General features: G+C 36.8%; 2 protein-coding genes across 14 annotated transcripts; one reads left to right on the forward strand and one right to left on the reverse strand.

Annotated features, from left to right (window-relative positions):
- Positions 1-2,394: 2,394 nt before the first annotated feature.
- Positions 2,395-9,787, forward strand: TMEM126A (transmembrane protein 126A). 2 transcript variants are annotated; one of them, XM_011363236.2, is made up of 6 exons: positions 2,430-2,587; positions 2,762-2,844; positions 4,768-4,861; positions 7,496-7,689; positions 8,814-8,928; positions 9,529-9,787. In XM_011363236.2, the coding sequence occupies exons 3-6, from the start codon at positions 4,773-4,775 to the stop codon at positions 9,719-9,721; spliced, it is 591 nt and encodes a 196-aa protein (XP_011361538.1). In that variant the 5' UTR covers positions 2,430-2,587; positions 2,762-2,844; positions 4,768-4,772; the 3' UTR covers positions 9,722-9,787. The 2 variants fall into 2 exon arrangements, with proteins under 2 accessions (XP_011361537.1, XP_011361538.1); XM_011363235.2 differs by lacking the exon at positions 2,762-2,844 and having other exon boundaries at positions 2,395-2,587.
- Positions 9,788-12,658: 2,871 nt separating this feature from the next.
- On the reverse strand, positions 12,659-18,247 carry CREBZF (CREB/ATF bZIP transcription factor). 12 transcript variants are annotated; one of them, XM_011363244.2, is made up of 4 exons: positions 16,920-18,246; positions 16,639-16,716; positions 15,512-15,580; positions 12,659-13,776 (listed from the first exon to the last, which is right to left on the reverse strand). In XM_011363244.2, the coding sequence occupies exons 1-2, from the start codon at positions 17,960-17,962 to the stop codon at positions 16,701-16,703; spliced, it is 1,059 nt and encodes a 352-aa protein (XP_011361546.1). In that variant the 5' UTR covers positions 17,963-18,246; the 3' UTR covers positions 12,659-13,776; positions 15,512-15,580; positions 16,639-16,700. The 12 variants fall into 12 exon arrangements, with proteins under 12 accessions (XP_011361546.1, XP_011361545.1, XP_023388212.1 ...); XM_011363243.2 differs by having other exon boundaries at positions 12,659-14,893; XM_023532444.1 differs by having other exon boundaries at positions 16,298-16,716.
- Between the last annotated feature and the right edge of the window lie 1,737 nt (positions 18,248-19,984).

Here is a 19,984-nt window from a genome sequence, read left to right on the forward strand (position 1 = left end):
GGAGGAAGGGGAGGTAGATGGAGTAAATATGTGGTGACAGAAAGAAATCTAACTATGGGAGGTGAACACACAGTGTAAATATATATATGCCTTATTGTTAAAGTGTACAGCTAAAACATCGGATTTCGTTAACTAATGCCACCATAAAAATAAATAATTAAAAATTTAAAAATAAATAAATAAAATAATAAACATTTCAAAATCTGTGGGATACAGCTGAAACAGTATTTGGAGGAAAATTAGTAGCACTAAACACATACGTTGGGGGGTTGGAAAAATTCACATCAATGACCTCAGTTTCCTAACTCAAGAAATTAGAAAAAGAGGAGCAACTTAAATCCCAGGTAAGAATAAGGAAATAATATAGATCAGAGCAGAAAACAATCAAATTGAAAACAGAAAAAAATATAAGTGAAATAAAAAAACTGGTTGAGATCAAAAAATGATAAACCATTAGCCAGATTGATCAGACATAAAAAAAAGACGCAAATGACCAATGTCAAGAGAGATGTCATCTCACTACAGATTCTACAGATTTTAAAGGACAATACGGCAATATTATGAAAAATTTAATCCAATAAATTTAAAAACTTAGATGAAACGAACATTTTATCATCTTGCAAAAAACTGATTTTTTAATAAAATCTCAACATACTAAATTGCTTCTATTACTTCAGAATAGCGTGCTACAGATACTGTACAGCATGAATATTTAAAAATTAGCTTCAAGGTATTAAATATGAAATTGTAGTAAGAGTATACAAAACAGTGTGTTTCTCTCACACCCACTATAGTTAACATCTTAAGAAGTTGGATTTCCCAAATTTTCTCTGCATTAACATCAGAAACTTTCCAGTTTGGGAATATGCTGACTTTCCACCTCGGAATCTGATTATGTTTTTATTTTCTAGTTCATTGATTAGAGACAATTTGACATCAGCTAAATCCTTCTCAGCCAAGGAGATGGGGGTCTCTTCTCATCCTGTTCACCTCGCCTATTTCCCCCTTTATCCTGAATTCCACTTTCTCTTCTGATAAAGCTCAATTTTTTTTCAAAGCAACCTTGGTAAGCAGTTTTACAAAATAATCAATTAGATAGTCATACCCCCTCCTGTTATATAGATGAGAAAAGAGGCTGCTAGGATAAGAACTGAGACTGATGTCTTCAGAGGCTTGGTCCAAGACTTTTGTTCTCAGTAGTCTTGACTGATGGTGAGAGAGGAAAGGAGGCATCTGAAAAAATGCAAAGGAAAGGGCCTGCAGAAATGACCGACTCAGCCAGTTAAAGTCCATTCCTGACTGCCCTCTCCCGGCTCCAGGACTCTCCAGCTAACATATTTTCCCATAGCTACCTTCTCCACCTCAAGGATTCTCCAGCTCACATCTGTTGATTCATAGTTTGTTATCCAACTCATGTTCTTATCGCTATAGCTGTGTAGGAATAATAAAACTGCGCAAAAACTGCTTGTTATATTACAATTAGAGCCCAGCCTTTGGCTAGGCATCAGCTGAGCAGGTGCTGGCATTAATAAGTGTTGCTTCCTACTTACGGCCTTAATGTCCCTTCTCCCTCTGTTCAAGAATCCTATAATGGTGCTGATAATGCCAAGGTCGTGGGTTCCGCAAAACAAACAACCTGTAACCAGTGGTCTGAAAATTCCTCCCCACTTGCAGCGACCCCACGTGAAGCTCCTCCTCCCCATCCTGAGAAAGGAGGCACATTTAAAACCTCGAAGGAATTACATGCCCCTTGTATGGACACTACATAAGTATATAAACTGTAATAAATCTAACCAGACCAAGCTCGTGCATGGAGTTGTTAACCCCACGCACTCCGCCGGCCTAATAAATTCTCCTTCGTCTAACAAATTCTTCCGTCAGGTGTCGCTTCCTGCAACAATAGAGCCACCAGGCTCCCTCACTCTCTAAAGTTTTTCTTTCGCCACATCCACACAATCTTGCTTTAATAAGCCTTACTCTGCAGGACACCAGGGAATCTGAAAAACAAGTTCCTTTTCTTGAGGTGCTCAGATTTATTGTTGGTCAACCAGATAGCAATATGGCATAGGGAGCTAAAGATCCAAGGGAAAATAGAAATCAATGGAGTAAAACAATGTTTTTTTTTTTTTTCTTTCACTTCTTTTTATACTTCGTGTCAATATCATGAGATAGGCTCTATCCGCCAGGAAGTTAAGCAATGTACCCAGCGTAGGTTTTCAATGAAAAGGACAGGTTTAGGGTCAACTTTCATCTCGAAATTTTGCAGTCTAAAGGCTCCGACCTCGGAGGCCGCGGTAGGTGAAATAAGCCTGCCCTGTGTTAGTCAATTCTCACTGCACACAATACCGCAGCGCCGGCCTCCGCTGGAAGCCCCTCAACAGGAAGTCGGGTTTGCGCGCGATCTACGTCCTGGAAGCCCAATCAGCGGCCCCGCTCCCGCCTCGGGCCGAGTCACGTGTCAGCCAAAGATGGCTGCGCCCTGGCGAGTTCAGCAAAGGTTGCGGTGAGCCTTAGCTGTGAAGGAAGACCGGAGGAAGCACCGGCTGCGGGAGGGGAGCATAACGTACTGGCATTCTAGGAAAGTGCAGTAAGTACGCGGGTATCGGAAGGACAGCGCGGGAATGAGATCATGAGACTGGGTGAGAAGGGAGATAGGAGTCGTGCCTATGGTGCCGACAGTCCCTTCGTTTTACACCCTGGAAAAAAATAACTTTATATGTAAAATAAGCCAGTAGGAATCTAATCCCGGGTTTACTTCCAGTTTACAGAGTCTGCTGAGCCTAACTTAATTTTCAGAGGCTGCACTTTTTTCATTGCCTCTCGGAGCTATCCCGAGTGACGTAGGTACTGCAAAAGCTATTCGAAATATTTATAGTATTTAAAGGTGCCTTTGTCTTTGATAGGGATTTATTATTAATAATAGGGACACAATGACCTATTATGAGCTGCGAGGTTAGATTTTTTACCGAATTAAGGATGACTTCTAATAGCCACACCGTAGAAATGGCTAGTTCACACAACTCGGAACCTTACCAATAGAGCATAGAACAGAAAACTAGTGATAGCATTAGGAGGTACTTTCAGAGGACATGTCTTTTATTTCAGACATGTACACCGTACAATTTCTCCATAGATACCAAATGTGATTACTTATGTACCTCTCCACCCCCACACCCAACACAAAATCATTCAAAGCTCCTGTAGGGCAGAGGTGGTGTCGTGTTCTTGTAACCAAGGCCCTCAAAAAAAAAAAAAAAAAAGTGTACAGCCGTGCTACCCTGAACAAGCCGGATTCTGTCTGATCTCGGAAGCTAAGTGAGGTCCAGCCTGGTTAGTATTTGGATGGAAGACCACCTAGGAAGACCAGGTACTGTAGGCGTAAAAAATAAGGGATTGTAAACTGACAAGGTTCTTGCAATGTGAGGTCAACCAAGTGTTGCCTCACCTAAGGGAAAAAGAAAAAAAAAAAAAGTCCAGGATGCCTAGACATAAATTTCTAAGCCTTCATTGTACCTATAGGTTCATTTTAAGTCCACGGATATGAAATTCCAGTGCTGTCAACGTTTTCCAAGTCATCTCCAATCTAACCAGTACTCAAATATTTGCTAAATTACTCAGTGTTGTAAATCTTGTAGTAAATAGATGACCGTAAACCAATAAAGTCTAATTTTATAAAATCATGTTGTCTTTTACTGTCATCTCTGAAGGTTTGGTTTTCCTAATTCTACCCTGAAATCTTGTTTAACGTTTGGTTTTCCTAATTCTACCCTGAAATCTTGTTTAAAAATTCATCATTCACCATTGCCCTACTCTGACATTCAACCCAACTAGTCAGGGATCAACCAACTACTGGCCTGTGTAGGCCAGAAGTCTGTAGCTTGTTTCTGTATGGCCAGTCAACTATGACTTTTATATTTTTTAAAAGTTGTTTTAAAAAAAAAGTATTCAATAAAGACCACAAGTAACCTTCAAAGCCTAAAATACTCTTTGGCTCTTTAAAGATTGCTGAACTCTGCTGTAGGGTGTACCTAGCAGTGATATTGCTGGGTATGTCTTCTACTACTAAAAAATACCGAATTCCTTTCCAAAGTGGTTATAATCAAAGTGGGTATAATTTATGCTTCCACCAGCAGCACAAGTTTGTTATCCTACATTCTTGCCAGTAATTGAAATTGTCAGGTTTTTATTTTAGCCACCCTAGGTACATATTTGTATCACTGTAGTTTTATGATTTCTCTGATTGTAAAGAGATTAAGCATATTTTCATGTTTACTGGCTGTTTTGGCTTTCCTTTTTGTAAAGTGCCTGTACAAACCATTTGTCACTTTTCCTGTTGGATTGCTTGTCTTTTTCTTGTTAACTTGTACTTTATATATTCTGGGTACTAACTAACTATTCTTTCATCAGTTATATTGCAAACATTTCTCCCACACTAGCTTATCTTTATGGTATCTATTGATGAATACAAGTTAATAGTAATTAGTTAATATTAGTTTTGTCTTTTATGTTTAGTGCTGTTTGCAAGTTAAGAAATATTTTAAGGGTTATAAAGATATTCCATATTTCCTAAAAGCTTTATGAATGCTGCTTTTCATATTCTGATTTGTTTCACTAAGAATTGAGTTTGTGGGGGAGGGGTAGGTGTGTATGCAGATAAGCAATTAAATCTATAGTTAATGCTTTTTAAAATTTATAGTCTTCAAAAGCCTATTTATAAGCCCTTTTGTTTTTCTATTACATTGAAAAATCATTTTTAATTTTTTTAAGACGAGATGGAAAATCATGAACTCGATACTGTCAAGGAAAACCAAATTTTTGATATCATAACCAGAAAAATTAACCAACTCCCAGAAGCAGAAAGGTAAGATCCCATCTTAAAAATCTTTTTCCAGGTGGCTTTTCATTGATTCATTATCTCAAATGTATTCGGTTTCACTGTAAATAACTATGTCAAAAGGAAACTGAACCCGCTTTCTTGCCTTGACAAGAAAACCAAGGCTCAGAGAGATTAACCATTTGCTCAAAGTCAAGGCTGGAATTCATGTTTTTGGACATATCTAATTGTATGATGGTTCTATTTTTCCACTTAGCGTAGAGTGTAAGTCAAATTTAAACATTTATGGACTCATTTAAATATCAAAACTTTAAAACCACTTTCAAATGGTCTTTTCTCAATTCATTTCCATAATGCTTATCAGTCTAAGAGAGTGCCATCTAACACACTAAGCTAGGAATGTCAAAAATAAGATCGTGGCTGAAAGGTCTTTAAGATATTAAATAGAAAAAGGTTACACAGGAAACATACTGGTCTATGAAGAGAACACTGAATGAACTACAGTGCACTTAAAGTGTTTTTAGATCTTGGCAAGAAGGCCTCTGGTTAGGTTAAATTTAAACTGAAAATCTGAGACAAAAAAAGGTGAAAAGGCAGAGGGAATGGCATATGCGTAAGCCACATGATAGCAATTTGTCATATTTGAAGAACCAATGTTACTGAAGTACAAGGGAAGTGGGCATAAAGTTGAAGGAACAGAGTTTTAAGCAGGGAATGGTGTGATCCAGCTAACATTTGTAAAGAACATTCTAATCTCTTTTTGAAAAAGAGATTTAAGAGAAAAGGAAGACAGACCAGTAGGAAAATACGTGGTAGTCCTGGTGAGTGGTGTCATGGTAGGGTGGTGGCGGCTGAAATGAATAGGATGGGTTTGAAATACAAAGTAATTTCATATGCCATACATTTCATTGCCACTTGCTAAATTTGGTCTTCTTTATCACATTTAGTTCGTGTGTCTAGTTATATATATGTCAATGTCATGAGTTTCTAGTTGTATAAGCACTTTTTTTTTGAAAACTAACTGGCAAAGAGACTGCTAGGTAATTTTGTATTTACTAAATTATTAACTAAAAAATATGAGTAAGCCATAAATTAAAATCTGATCGGGAGACAGCAATTCAGAACTATACAGAATCCAGTTGTACTCCTTTACATATTTATTTTTATGATATTTAACAGTAACAATATATTTTATATTAATATATAAAATATATATGGGCAAATTATTTACCTCTGAGCATTAGTTCCTGTGGAAAAAATGGAGATATGTATTTCATAGGATTATAAGATAAAATATTTTAGAGAACATGCTCAAGTTTTCCATCCCCTTGGCTCCCACAAAAATAGACAAGTCTTTCACATTCATGTTTTCTGTTATTTGGTAAGTTCTCTAGGTTCTCATCACTCTTTAAATATTATCTTAAGTACCCTAAGTTTCGAAACTGCTTCTCTCTACTACCATTACCATTTAAATAGACTTCTTTGTATCTCAAGTTTACGCCTTACATCATCCAGTAATAAACTACGAAAACAGTGAAGGCAGAAGGTAATTTTTTGTGCCTTCAGCACCAAGTCATATAGTAGTATGATCGAATGACAAGCAACATGACTGAAAGTGGCAGGTAATACCTTATACAAAATAGGAAGCTCAATTAGGAATTCCGAGGAAAGCTTTTATTGTGCAGGGCGTTTTTTTTAAATTTTAAAAAGTCAGACATTTATATAATGGTGGAGTGACTAGAAAAGCTATTTGAGTATTAACCATAGAAATGAGAGGGCATATTGTATGGCTAGTTTGGCTAATTAATAAGAGTAATGAGAAATTTGAGGTCAACACCTGTGTTGTACATGGCACAGTAGGTGGTAAAGCAGCAGTAGGCTGGAGTTTGTAGTATTTTCAATATCCAACAATAATTTTAGGTATTTTTTCCAAAACCAAGGAATACACCAAACATGCATTTTAAACTTGTGTTTAAACTCTGGTTTACTAAACCATAGTAAATTAAAATCTAATTGGGAAACAGGAAAAAGCAGTTTCTGCCACTTAATCTCAAAACATCAATTTATTCTCCATTTCAATGCATTGTTGTAAGAGTATCCCTTAAATGTTTTTACTCTTCTAGCCCCCTAGTCCTGACTATAATGCTTTAGGGAAGTCAGGGGAAACATTAACTTCACCTCGAGTGCCTTCATTGTCAGGTGCTATTGAAACCAACAATTTTTCTTTGTATCCATTGTCTTTAAATTGTTTACAGACCAGTGGGAAACACTAGTGGGGAATGCCTTAATGTGTTATGCTAAAGAGGTTAAGTGTTGGGTATTGTGGGAGCCCAGAGGAGAGGCATCCAAATCATTCTATGAACTATGCCCTGCTAATATAGTTGGAGGGAGATTTCCATACTAGTAACCTTTGCAAAATCACAAATTACATTTATCGCTGTATCTTTTTTAAGTGTTGCCCATTCAAAAGCCTTTTTAGAATAAAACTGTACATGTAAAACAATGATTTTAAAAGGTTTTTGTATTATGGAGCTATAAGGGATAAATGTATCGTTATTCCTAAAGTTCTAGTAAGTTCTATATAATATGTAGGAACTACTGGAGAGCTCAGACATGCAACAGAGCCAAAGAAAATGTTACCGTTTTTTCTCACCCACTCAGAGATCTACTTGAACATGGATCAATATATATTGGACTTAATGCTGCTTTCTGTGGCCTAATAGCAAACAGTCTTTTCCGGCGCGTCTTAAATGTGACACAGGCTCGTATATCTGCAGGCTTACCAATGGCAGTGATTCCATTTTTGACAGCGAACGCATCTTACAAAGCTTTTGTAAGTTTACCATTGAATACAGGTAAATTTGATTTCATTATCACCAGTTTGCTTTAGTATATATTTGCACCTTACAGTAATCCTTAAATATTAATATTGAGTAGTTATATGCTATAATGTAGTTAGTGCTTAGATAAGACTGGACTTTATTAGCCTCTGTAAAGTGGCAGTTAATTCATATTAACATAGTCTATTAAACAAGAAAAATGCACATACATAGCAGTTGTAAATATCTCGCAGTGCTTAGAGTGAATTATTTGGAAACTTAATTTAAAAAAAATGCTGACTGCCTTAGTTTAAAAAAAAATTTAGAGAATTCCTTAAAGAGAAAAAAATATTTTTATGGGAATAAGACTATGTAGGAATTCTCTTAAAGCACTAAATATATATACCAGAATTATGAAATATATGGAGACTTTCCTTTTGACAGTTTACTATATATGCTGAATGCTTTGAGTATAACTAATCACGGCAAATTTTTTTATTAATGATTTGAAATAAAAGTATTATTAGTACACGTGGTGGTGGGAAGAGAGGCAGTCCATTTAAATTGTTTTCTGTTAAGTGCTGCACCAAATTTGTTTAAACTGGATGAGTATTTTGCTTGAATCCCCATGATCAGTGTGGAATTTTTACAATCCAGGGAAACCTATTATTGCCCAAAGTGAACAAAGACTGAGTGAAAACATAAGTTACTAACTTAGCTTTCTATTTTTAATATACCTTAAACTTATTTGGAAAAGAATAAAAGAAATTTATAAAGTCATGCTGTATAATGTAAAAATATGAGGTATAAATTGTAAAAAAATAAGTAACTCCCATGAGTTAAAAACGAGTTTAAGGACAGAAAAATACTAGCTCAGGTTTGTTAATACAAGTGCAGAAATCTAGAAGCAGTGTAAACCAAGACTATTTTAAGTTCACAACAAATTAGAGAATTTTTCCTAAGATAGTTAATCAGTTATTTCTAGCTATTTTAGGTTACCCATACATTAATTATAGCTTTTAACATGCCCTGTAGAATTGCATTTGCTATATTATTGGCTGAAAATTGAATATCTGTGATACATATAAGGGGACCTTGCATTCTTTAAATCATGTTTGCTTGACTATGATGACCATCTCCAGAACTACTTTATCTTCTAGGTGATTTGAATTGTGAAACCTGTACTGTAACACGGGGTGGATTAGTTGGTCTTGTTTTTGGTGGTCTGCACCCTGTTTTCTTGGCTATACCTGTGAATGGTGGCTTAGCAGCCAGGTAGGATTCTTTGTTTTTTCATAATCACTGAAAAACTTTAATAATATATAAAGAATTCTAGAAAATATACAATTAAAACAGCAAACATGTTTTCTATTTTTAAAGGCAATGTTACCTTTTGATTTGAAAGAGTTAAGGCTTGTGTTATTACGTCTCAAAAATTTGAAAACAGTTCTAAAAATTTATACTTTCTCTCTTGGGTGTGTAGTTTAGGTTCTTAATCTTAATTTGTATATTGAATGCCAGCCAGAAAGCTGCAAACAGTACTATGCCTAGCATTAAAGCCATATCATATACACCATGTTAAGAATTTGAGCACTTCCACTAAAGGAAAATTCCATCAGAAAATGTCTAGCTATAAGCCTGCAACTCCAAAATAATTGTTATTCTCTAATGAACTCTCGTATCAAGCAATCTGTGCTATATGAACCTCCAGAGGTAAAATGGATAAAGGGACAAAAATAAAGTTCTTAGGACTAATAGTAGCATTGCCTTGTTAAATAGTTTTATCTTAAGACTTCTGCAATTAATGTTGTACATCAGTTTGTAATTTGATACAATTATCTTTTTTAGTGAACTTTTCTCAATGTTTTCTTACAGGTATTCTTCAGCCCTGCTACCAGAGAAAGGAAACATCTTAACCTACTGGATCAGAATTTCTAAACCTGTCTTCAGAAGGATGTTATTTCCCATTTTGCTGCAGACTGGCTTTGCTGCATACCTTGGTTCTAGACAATATAAACTACTTATAAAGGCGCTTCAGTTGCCTGAACCTGGCCTAGAAATTCAGTGATTGATAAGCAAATACGTACACAAAAATAAAACTATAAAAATAACCTATGTCTAATGTATGAATAAACATAGACTTGTAATTCATCACATGAGATATAATCTGGGACCTATAACAAAAGGCTATACAGGACAAAAGGCTAAAAATACCAGTAAAGGCTGCCCACTTAAACGAGCATAGCTTCTCTAGTTTGCCCAATATTGTCTCTTCCACCTCACTTGCTCTATTCCTTTACATTAGGCAGAGTGTGGTCTTTAACACAGGAAAAAATAACCATTGCGTTCACAATGAATATCTCATAATCCAAACAGGACTGAAAATAGGGAAAATGTTATCGGTACACTACAGCAAATGTTACTTACACCTCATTTTCCCAAATCAGTGTTTCCATAGGTATTATTATTAATCCATAGGCTCTTAGAACATATTCAACAACTTTCCTCACAGAGGGATCAATTCCAGTACAGATGGTTATTCAGGCTCAGCTTGAGCTGTTCTAATGATACATACTTCAAAAGTCATTTATATCCTTGGAAAGCTATATTTTTAGAAGATTGAGGCTAATTCTGTCTTTGAAGTTTTCATCTAGAGAGGCATAGTTCTTTGAAATCAGACTCCATCCTCTTTTTTTTAAAGCTGTGTAATGCTAAAAGTTTTCAAACAAGCCAGTCATACCAAAAATATGACATCACAGATCATATTCACAAGCATCTTAACTATTCCAAATACAATGACATAACTTAAGTAATCTTACACTACTTAAAATTATATGAAAAGGAAAATGTAGCCTATTGCTTAGAAAAGGCACCTTCATAAGTAAAATAGGCTTTCAATGCCTAAAGAAAGCAGTGTAGCTGAAGGTTAATTCAACCAAAATTAACAAAATACATTTTCAATTTTTCAGAAAACAAAAATGATTTCTTTAAACAGGCATTTAAAATGTATTCCCTACCAAACTTTTACAAGAACGGATCCCAATTACGAGGCAAAAGAATCTTTGTTTTAATGTGGATATTCTCTGGATTATACAATTACTGGTGATTTTTCTTTTCATCTTGATTCCTTTCTGAATTTTCTGTTTTCTATAATGAGTATGCTTTACTTTTACAACTAGGAAAAAATATATAATTTAAAAGAAAGAGCTACCTATTTTATAAACCAAAATATTAAAGCTCTCTGACCAAAAATTAGACATTCGATCTGCACTGTCATTTTTATTTAAAGCAGTTCTACTTATCATGGTGAAGAAATGAACTAAAAGTAATTCCTTCAAAAATTAAGAATTAGATTCCAAAATTACTAAATTAGACTCCTTAAAAACTATGGTAAAATCAACTTAGATAATTCAAGTTGATATAACTGATATAACTAAATTGATTGGTACAAATTGTTTCCTTACTTATCCTTAAACATTCCCACAGTATTTACTGCCTAGAATAATACCATCTATAAATGAATACAGGTTTACAATGGTTTCAGGATTTTTCTGATATGTCCTTTATGCCATGTACTTCTTAAATCACCTTTTCAATTAATAGAAATGCACAACATAAGCAAAAGAGCATGTTATTTTTAATCTGCTGCTATAAATCTAACAAAATTTTTCATTGGGGGGGAGATGAGTGACATGTGAACCGGCCATGATCTGCATTACAATTTAAGAAAAAAAGACATTTGTAACTCAGACCTAAAAAACACTGGCTCAGGAAAACAGCTTTTAATATTTCAGTTTAGTGACAGTAAACAATTTAAACCTGTCTTTTACAATTTACTTTGTACAGTTATTTGGCTTTAAAAAAATAATGGGGTTCATATTATATTTAAGATATTAATGTAATTTGTAAACCCCCAACTATAATACACTAAAAGCCAAAGGGGTCTCAGAAATTGACCTCAGTGGGTATATAGGACAAGATTTAGAATTTGGAGGCACATTCTAAAGGAAGTTGGCCCACTAATAAAATTCAAATCTGCATATGTTCAAAACACCATTAGTGACTAGATTTTTAAATTAGATTAACTGAAAACTGAGCAAAATATTTTCAACAAAAGTGGGTCAACAAAATTTTTAAAATTATTAAAGTGTGTTGTAAACTTATTTTTTTAAAGGGGGGGAGCTCAAGAAATCTTGAATGTACAAATTGGGGAAAGGTAAACTAGGAATAACTATTCTCAGTAACAAAAGCAATGAAAACAATTAGCAAGTAACTTACTACTAACCTATATCTAAAACAAATTTCTTCTCTAATATTACATGATTTATGTTCCTAATGATAAAGTATTTACTTTCTGAATAATATTTAAAATATCTCATTTAATTTTTCTACACTTCAAAACTGCATGTAGATGACCATTTGCAATCCAGGTCAGAGCTCAGAATTCAGTCTGGTATAATAAAGAGTGACTGGTGGGCAGACTATTACCATACTGCAAGTTGAAATACGTGAAAAATACCGTGCTGGACAAACAAAACACTCTTACAAGTTTCCAATTAAAGACCTCCCTTCTTTTTGATTTCTGGCTTAGGCAGTAACTATCTGACTTCTGAAGAAAAAACAGCACAGTAAAATATAAAAAACATTTGGGAGAGTCTCAAAACTTTGTATTGACAGAGTCTGGGAAAAAAACTTGAAAGTATTTTACTACCTAGTTATCAGATTATTTAGCTTAAAACACTAAGTTAGTAAAACCTTAAACTGTACTTTCAAAATGCTAAACTTGGCAATCACATATTTTAAAAGATAATTACTCATTATCAGTGAATTATCCACTCTCTTCTGTCAAAGTGATAGTTATAGCCACCAAATTGTACAGATGCCTAATCTTTGTGGAATTACAACCAGCTGTACTGTTTGTACTGTAGGAGCAGCCAACAGTCAAGTATAAGCCACTGGAAATGCTCTCTCCTGCCAGGCATCATAGATACTGAATACACTTAAATTATAAGAAACTGAGTAGATTTAATAAGTTTTGTATACCACCATACAATAACCGAACTATAGTTATTACGATGAATCACTCTGGAAAGAAAAGAAATAAGAGCTTATCTCCTACCCCCTCCCACTTCTATCATCTGCACACTTCCCAAATGTAAGATAATATGATTCAGTCTAGACCAGGTGAAACAATGCAGTAACATAATCCAACAACAAAAATGAAATAAAACCAGAGTTTTGAGTGTTTTTTCATACTTGTAATAAACTGGGAAAATATTTCAATTAAGTAAAACCACCATATTCCATGAAGAAAGCCATTCCCATTATCCAGAATACTAAAACCCTTACATAACACTGGAGAAATTTTAATTTATATAAAACAGTAGAGACTAGTATACCATTCATTAGAAACCTCAAAATATTCAAAAAAACTGTCAAGTACTTAGAGAAAGGACAAGAAGCCAAAACCTCAGAATCCACACATCCTGGTTACCCTGAATTGCATTTAACCAACCACACATTTAATCATAAATCCAACTTTTTCAAAGATACACAAATCAATGCATCTATTTAAAAATGCTACTCTTTATAGTTAAGAACTTTACATTAACTTTCATATTCTACTCAGCAAGATCTGTTTCAGATTCTCTCATGTTCCAGGAAATACAAACTCATGATATGCCTTGTGATCACTAACAGCCTGTTTATGTAATTCTACTCTACTAAATATAATTCCATAGAATGTGCTCTTGATTATGTAAAGAATCTAATACTCCTTGATGAAATACTGTAATTCTCCAATGGTTACAGTTTTTTAAAAGGTATGCAAAGAACTATCACTCCCATGAAAGACAAAAAAAAAAGTATAATTTCGTTCCAAAATTAACTTAGTCTCATGGATTTCTATTAAGTCTTTCAAGGATTCCAGAGAATCTTTTCATATCTCCATTTCTGGAAAGTGAAACCAGTATAGAAGTAATTTGGGAACTTGAAAATGGCATTCATTTTTTTCAGCAGATGCCAAATTTTTGACCGACATGGCTCCCACAATTACTTTGTTACCATCAGTCCAGTCAGTTAACAGGTTGTAGGAAAAGATTCGTTTTTGCAGACACTGCTAAGCTGTTTAAAGAGAAGAAAGAGAGATTAATTTAGTGATTATAAAATGCACAAATATTTAAAATATCTTGAAAACTTTCTGTCAGCTTATATCAGAGGTGTGATTGACTACATTTTAACAAATGTGAACATTCATAAGTCTGGTCAAAGGAAGTACAAAAACAGTAAGTCAAAATGATAGAAATAGTAGGTAAATATGATGTGTTCAATTAATGTATGAATTGCTGTCACCATCAGAAGAAAAATATTAAAAAGCTACACTTTTAGTTCTATACCATTTTGCCACAAAGGCAAAATTAGGGGGAAAAAAATTCCCTAAATTGTTTTCATCCATTACAGTAAATAAAGCCAAACCTGAAAATTTCAAAACAATCTATATTATATTCAAGAAATCTTTGTCCAACTACTATTCACCAGAACACCACTTTCTAAAAATAGTAAGACAACAGTTTCATATTAATCATAACTTTTTTAATTAACAAGTAGTGAATAGGACACTTTAAGATATTGTTTACTACATACGGAAATAAACAGATCTATTGTAAGTTCAGAAACTCAAACATTTACAGTAAAATGTGCTTACACATAAATGTAACCAATGTAAAGCCCCTGTTAGATAGGTCCTAAGTACATGCAATACCATGTAAAAACAAGACCATGAAGCTGATGTAAAAGATGACAAAATCACTGAGTCACCAAAATTAGAAAAAAAAGAAAATGAAATGGAAACTAAGAAAAGACAGTTAAAACATAAGAAACCTAACAAAGCAGCTTTAAAAATAGGCGATGCTAATCTCCACTTTCAAAAAGTTCTTAATCAAGTATCTCCAAAAACTGCCATTTATAAAATGACATTCTAAAATCTACACTTGGAATTTCAAAGCATCCCAATTCAGAAAACTTTGATTCTCTCCAAACCCGAACTTCAAATAATGCAGGAAAAGCATTGCTGTTAGAAAGAAAATATTCCAAGGAACGGTATAATTTTTAGAAAAACGCACTTACTGCTTCCAGAACCTTTTAAGACCCACAGTCAGCATTAACTACAATCATTTTTCCTATTTTCATCCATTATTTTCCAATGTCATGTTAGAGATGAATAAATTCTTTGAGCCCATAACTGAAAGATCAACAAACCTGGTTTTATTATGACACCATATTTTTGTCATTGGTACTGCACAAAATTATATACATAGAAATATATACAAAATGTTCAAGTATTAATTAAATTTCAATTCAAGGCTTCTGTTTCAAAAAGCTACATTTAACATATTCCATAAAGATAGCACAAATTAGTCATTTCAAATAATTTTTCCAACTACTTTTGGTTTATATATATATATATATATAATTCAGTAGGCACTAAAAATCCATGCAGCTGCATTGTGAGGGGCTTGCTCCTGCACTTAGGTATAAGCAGGTTCATCACTCCAGGTTGTGAGTTTGGCTACTACCCATTCATGCTCAAGTGCAGATGATTTTACAAAATATGCTGTGATGCACTGGAAACCAAGACCAAGTTAGGTCTCAAATCGTATTATCTAGCAACAAAACATTTACAGTTGTGCAAGAACAAGGATTCCATTTTCATAACCAAATAACAACAAAATAAAACATTTTATGTGTAAGATAACTTACATCTTTGGACTGCTGGAAAATACTTTTTAATTATGAACATTTTAAGATAAAAGACAGCAGAAGCCCTGATATTACCTCTTTTCCTCATTTCTTATACTACCTTTTAAAATAAAGCAGGAAATGTGGCCAGCAGCTGGTCCCGTCTCTTCTGCCCCAACAGCTGTATCCACTTTAGCACAAAGAAAAACAAGGATGCTAAATACGTATATACTTTATCAAACAGTGATGTTTCACAAAGAATTTCTTAATGAGTCTTACTGAAGGACAGCGTAACAACTGGACAACAGATTTTTAAGAGTACTGCAATGGAAGGCTATGTCCAATCTTTGGGATAAGTGTCAATCGTAAGTAGCCAGAATCACTCAATTTTTAAAATTATTTTTAAATAGGATGAATACTTCTGAAATATGGAGAAAAAGATTCTTTGTGAAGCCTCACTTTACATGTTTTCATTCATATTTCACAACCTTCAAAATCTAATCATACATAAATTTAACCTAAAATTTTAATACAACAAAAATAAACGTGTTCAACAATTTATGCATACTCAGTGATAGGATAATCACTGTGCTGGTCCTCTAAAGAAACATTTTATTAACCATTCTTATTCCTCCAATTAACTAACACAGGAGTCTGATATGCATGTTAATTTCCAACTTCTCTAACAGTGAGATATTAAAATCTGTTAATCTGAATATTGTATTTCTAGATCTTCTACTGAAAAAAGGCATTCTTGACTATTTAAGAGATTTCTGTCATCTCCAGCAAAATAACTTATCACATTTGTGCATGCCCCAAACACTTATTGTCAACCTCTGAAAAGTTGCTCTAAAATTGGAATTCCAATTTGCACCTTGTACAACTCGGAACTTCCATTCAACTTCACCTGTTTCACTGTCTCCAAACTGTATTTCTATTAGCAGCTTTCAGTGTACAGTTGGAATCGATGTCATCCAAGGCCATGTCCACACTGGGGACAGAAGAGCTAGGTACACGCAAGTCTGAACAAGGGGACACATTAACAGCTATTTCAACCAGAAGGCATCTTAAATACATTACTGACCAGCACAAGTCTGTTTCCAGGGTGGACAGGGCCCAAATTAGATTCCCCTCCCACCTTCCAAAAAAGAAAAAAAAAAAAATCACACACACACAAATTGAGATGTTGCCCATTAAAGTAGACTAAGCAGCAGAGCATGAGCGTTACGTGAAGAGATGGATCCTTACCAGGTTGTGAGGCGGGAACGACTGTTCTGTAACCCCTACAACGGAGCCTGGCAGGAAGGAAATCACCTAAAAAAGAAACTGTCAGAGAGATTTAATAGTCACATGTTATCATTAGGAGTTGGTTACAGTGTCACATTCATGCTTTTAGCTAAACACTTAAATATTACTTTTTTTCCTCCTCTGAAATGTGTCCAGTGAAGATGTCCCACTAAGGTGTTTTACATGGTGTAAGGGAGTTGAAAGGGGTAAACGCGGATAAAGAGCAGATTACTTGACCCTACATTTTAAGAGAAGACGACGCCTTCCGGGCGCACGCCGAGCAGAACTCCACCGACACCTTATCCTTGTCCACATGAAGACACACTCCACCCGCTGAGTCGTCCTCTTCCAGCAGGTCCTGAGGCTGCTTTCCCACCGGCAAAGCGTAGTCATGGTCACCGGCGGGCGAGTCCCTGAAGAGCGAGGTGGTCAGCCGCAGTCCCACGCCGCTCAGCCGGCTCAGCAAGCGAGCCAGTCCGGTCTCGTTGGCTAAGACGGCCCGTAGGTAGCGACTCTCCTCCTGCAGTGCTTGTACGCGCTTGCCCAGCTCCCGGTTCTCGGCCCGCAGCTCCTGGTTCTCGGCTGCCAGGCCCCGAACTCGACTCTCCAGCCCCATCACGTACTCCTTCTTCTTCAGCCGATTAAGACGGGCAGCCGCCGCCGCCGCCTTCCGAGGACTCTTTGTCGCCGCCTGGTTGGTGTCGTTGCCGCCACTACTGCTGCTGCCTCCTCCTGGGGACTTTCTCCGCCTCTTTTCGCCGCTGCCACTGTCACTGCTGCTGCTGCAGCCTCCGATACCGTTTAATAGCCTCTGCAGCAGGTCAGAAAAGCGCTGCATCTCGGCAGCCGCGGACTCGTCGTCATCATCCCCTCTCCAAAGGCCGCCGCTATCCGAGCCACCGCCAGACGAGGAGAGAGGCCCAGGCGAGCTGAGCCCGGGTTCCAGGTGCCAGTCCGGTTGACGGGGGTCCAGCAGATCCGCCAGTTCCAGGCCGGACAGAAAGTCCATGTCCTCCGTCTCTTCCCCAGGGACGCTAGCAATCGCCTCCTCCTCCATCTCCTCCGGCGAGGGCGCGCGCACGGCCACGCTGCCGCGCCCCCCACTTCCGTCCTCCAATTCGCCCTCGTCGCCGCGTCGCTGCTCACGGCGGGGAGATCTGGCCGCGGCCGCCGCTCCGGTCAAGTCCGGGGGCAGCGAGCAGGTGCCGCCCTGCGCCGGGCTCTCGCTGCGGGTTGGGGAGTCGCTGCCCGAGGCCGCCAGCAGTTTGGTCAGGCTGTGCCTCATGGGGCCCAGCGACGGGCCCACGTAGGCCCCGGCCTCTCAGACCGGGCCTCGCGGGCCCAAGGACCCCAAGGTCCCAGCGCGGGTAGCCGGTGAGCTGGGCCTGAAGGAAATGAAGGGGAAGGTCCCAGTCGCCTCCTGTCCCACTACGCTGGTCGACCCCCCGCACACAGGCGGGGGGAGGGAAGGGAGAACGAGGCGGCGAGACCCGACGATGACTCGACCGCGACACCCAGACAACGGCTTGGCCGGAAGTCGGTCGATCTCGCCCCAGCCCCTCCCACGGCATTTCGCGCTCCACCAGGCTCTAACATCGCGAGAGTTCAGAGAGGTCTCGAGTGGGAGCAATTCCAGTTCTCCAGTGATGTCATAATAACAGCGGCAAAAATAACAACGAAATCTCGAGTGTATGGAAAAAGTGGCCTACCTTCTCTGCCCTCACTTCTCAGCTCTGCATTCTAACTTCCAGTGAAACCACCCTCGCTCTGAAAAGATCTCTTAGATAATAAATTTATGAATAATCTTAAAGTTATCCTGGATTTCGCTTGAATTTAAGACTGGTGATCTACTCGCTCTTGAAATTGCTCCTTTCCCCGTTCTGTTATAATGCAAGATCATTTCACGCCAACACTTATAGAGTATTGGGGAAAAAAAGAGGTAAATAAGTAAGTCATTCAGATATAATTTAATTTTCCCAAGCTTTTCTTATAAAAGCTCCCAAATATACAGACTATGTGAAAGAATAGTACGGTATCCACTCTAATTTAACAATAGTACTCAATACTGGGACTCAACAATTCAGCAATATTTGCCATTTGCTTTATCTGCATATAAATGTAAAACAATTACTAATTTTACTGAATCATCCCAAAGTTGCAGACAAGACACCACCCCAACACCAGTATGCAGCTCTAAAAATAAGGACAGTCTCTTGCATAATCATAATACTATTATCAGGTCTTGAGAAAATTAACAATCCTTTGCTAATGTTATCACAGAGGCCTTATTCAAATTTCCTCAGCTTTCCTCAGAATAATCTTTTATAAGGATATTTTATTTTGAGCCAGGCTTCAATCAAGGGTCACTTACTGCATTTGGTTATGTTTCTGTGATTCCCCCTTCCATCCTCCCCCCACCTCCCTGGCCTTTTCTCAAACTAAATTAGTCCCTTCCATTTCTAGTTTTTCTTAATACTGGCTTTTTGAACAGACATGGTCAGTTGTTTTGGAAAATGCACCACATTCTAGATTTGTCTGTTTCCTCATCATGTCGTTTATCTTTGTTCCTCTAATCCCGCAAGGTATTTGAGATTTGAAGCAGTTCACGGATTCATTAGAAATAAAACTATTTAAACTTTTAAAAAGCAAGGCCAATGAAAATAGATGAAATAAGAAAATAAGGAGTTCCAAAAGTAGGAAAGGTTCGTATTGGAATGATAACCTTACACAGTTATTCAAATTGAACTAACAATAGACTAAGTTTACTGGCAGCCCAAACCAGAGGGGGCGGGGGGAGGAAGGGAGGGAGGAAAATACAAACTTTCCTTTGTTTGCTCATGAGTACAGTATGCAGTATATGAATTCTTTAACCATTTTGCAGTTCTTAGGTCTTAAAGATACTTCTCAGTAAAATACTGAATAAAGTAGCAGATAGCCTTAACAATAGCTACTTTTATATGGCTGTTTCTTACAAAGATAGAAAGCAAGTTCAGAGAAAGCTGGACACTGATAGGTCCCAAATATCAGAACAGTACCTGCCTCAGCTTAGGCTTCAATAAATATTTGTTGAATGGATGAATGAAGGAGGTCTCCAGTTTTGGCTGAAGGCATAATAACACTAAAGGTCAACTAATGAAAACAATTCTGCAAGAAGCAAAATAAGTAAGGCCTATGGTATCTAGAAGAATAAATAAATGGACTCTATGTCCTTTTAACCTTCTCCCTAGGAAAGGTTTTGCTAAAGTAGAACACCCAACAGTTGAAGATGATATATACTCTGGCCTGCATTGAGTTATAGGTGTTTTGT

Source organism: Pteropus vampyrus, unplaced genomic scaffold (assembly GCF_000151845.1).
Source record: "Pteropus vampyrus isolate Shadow unplaced genomic scaffold, Pvam_2.0 Scaffold84, whole genome shotgun sequence".
Lineage (NCBI taxonomy): Eukaryota > Metazoa > Chordata > Mammalia > Chiroptera > Pteropodidae > Pteropus > Pteropus vampyrus.

Coding starts and splice junctions, on each gene's coding strand:
- TMEM126A (XM_011363235.2), top strand. CDS start 4,773: ATGGAAAATCATGAACTCGATACTGTCAAGGAAAACCAAATTTTTGAT. Junction 4,862..7,495: donor CAACTCCCAGAAGCAGAAAG/GTAAGATCCCAT, acceptor TCACCCACTCAG/AGATCTACTTGAACATGGAT. Junction 7,690..8,813: donor AAGTTTACCATTGAATACAG/GTAAATTTGATT, acceptor TTTATCTTCTAG/GTGATTTGAATTGTGAAACC.
- CREBZF (XM_011363244.2), bottom strand. CDS start 17,962: ATGAGGCACAGCCTGACCAAACTGCTGGCGGCCTCGGGCAGCGACTCC.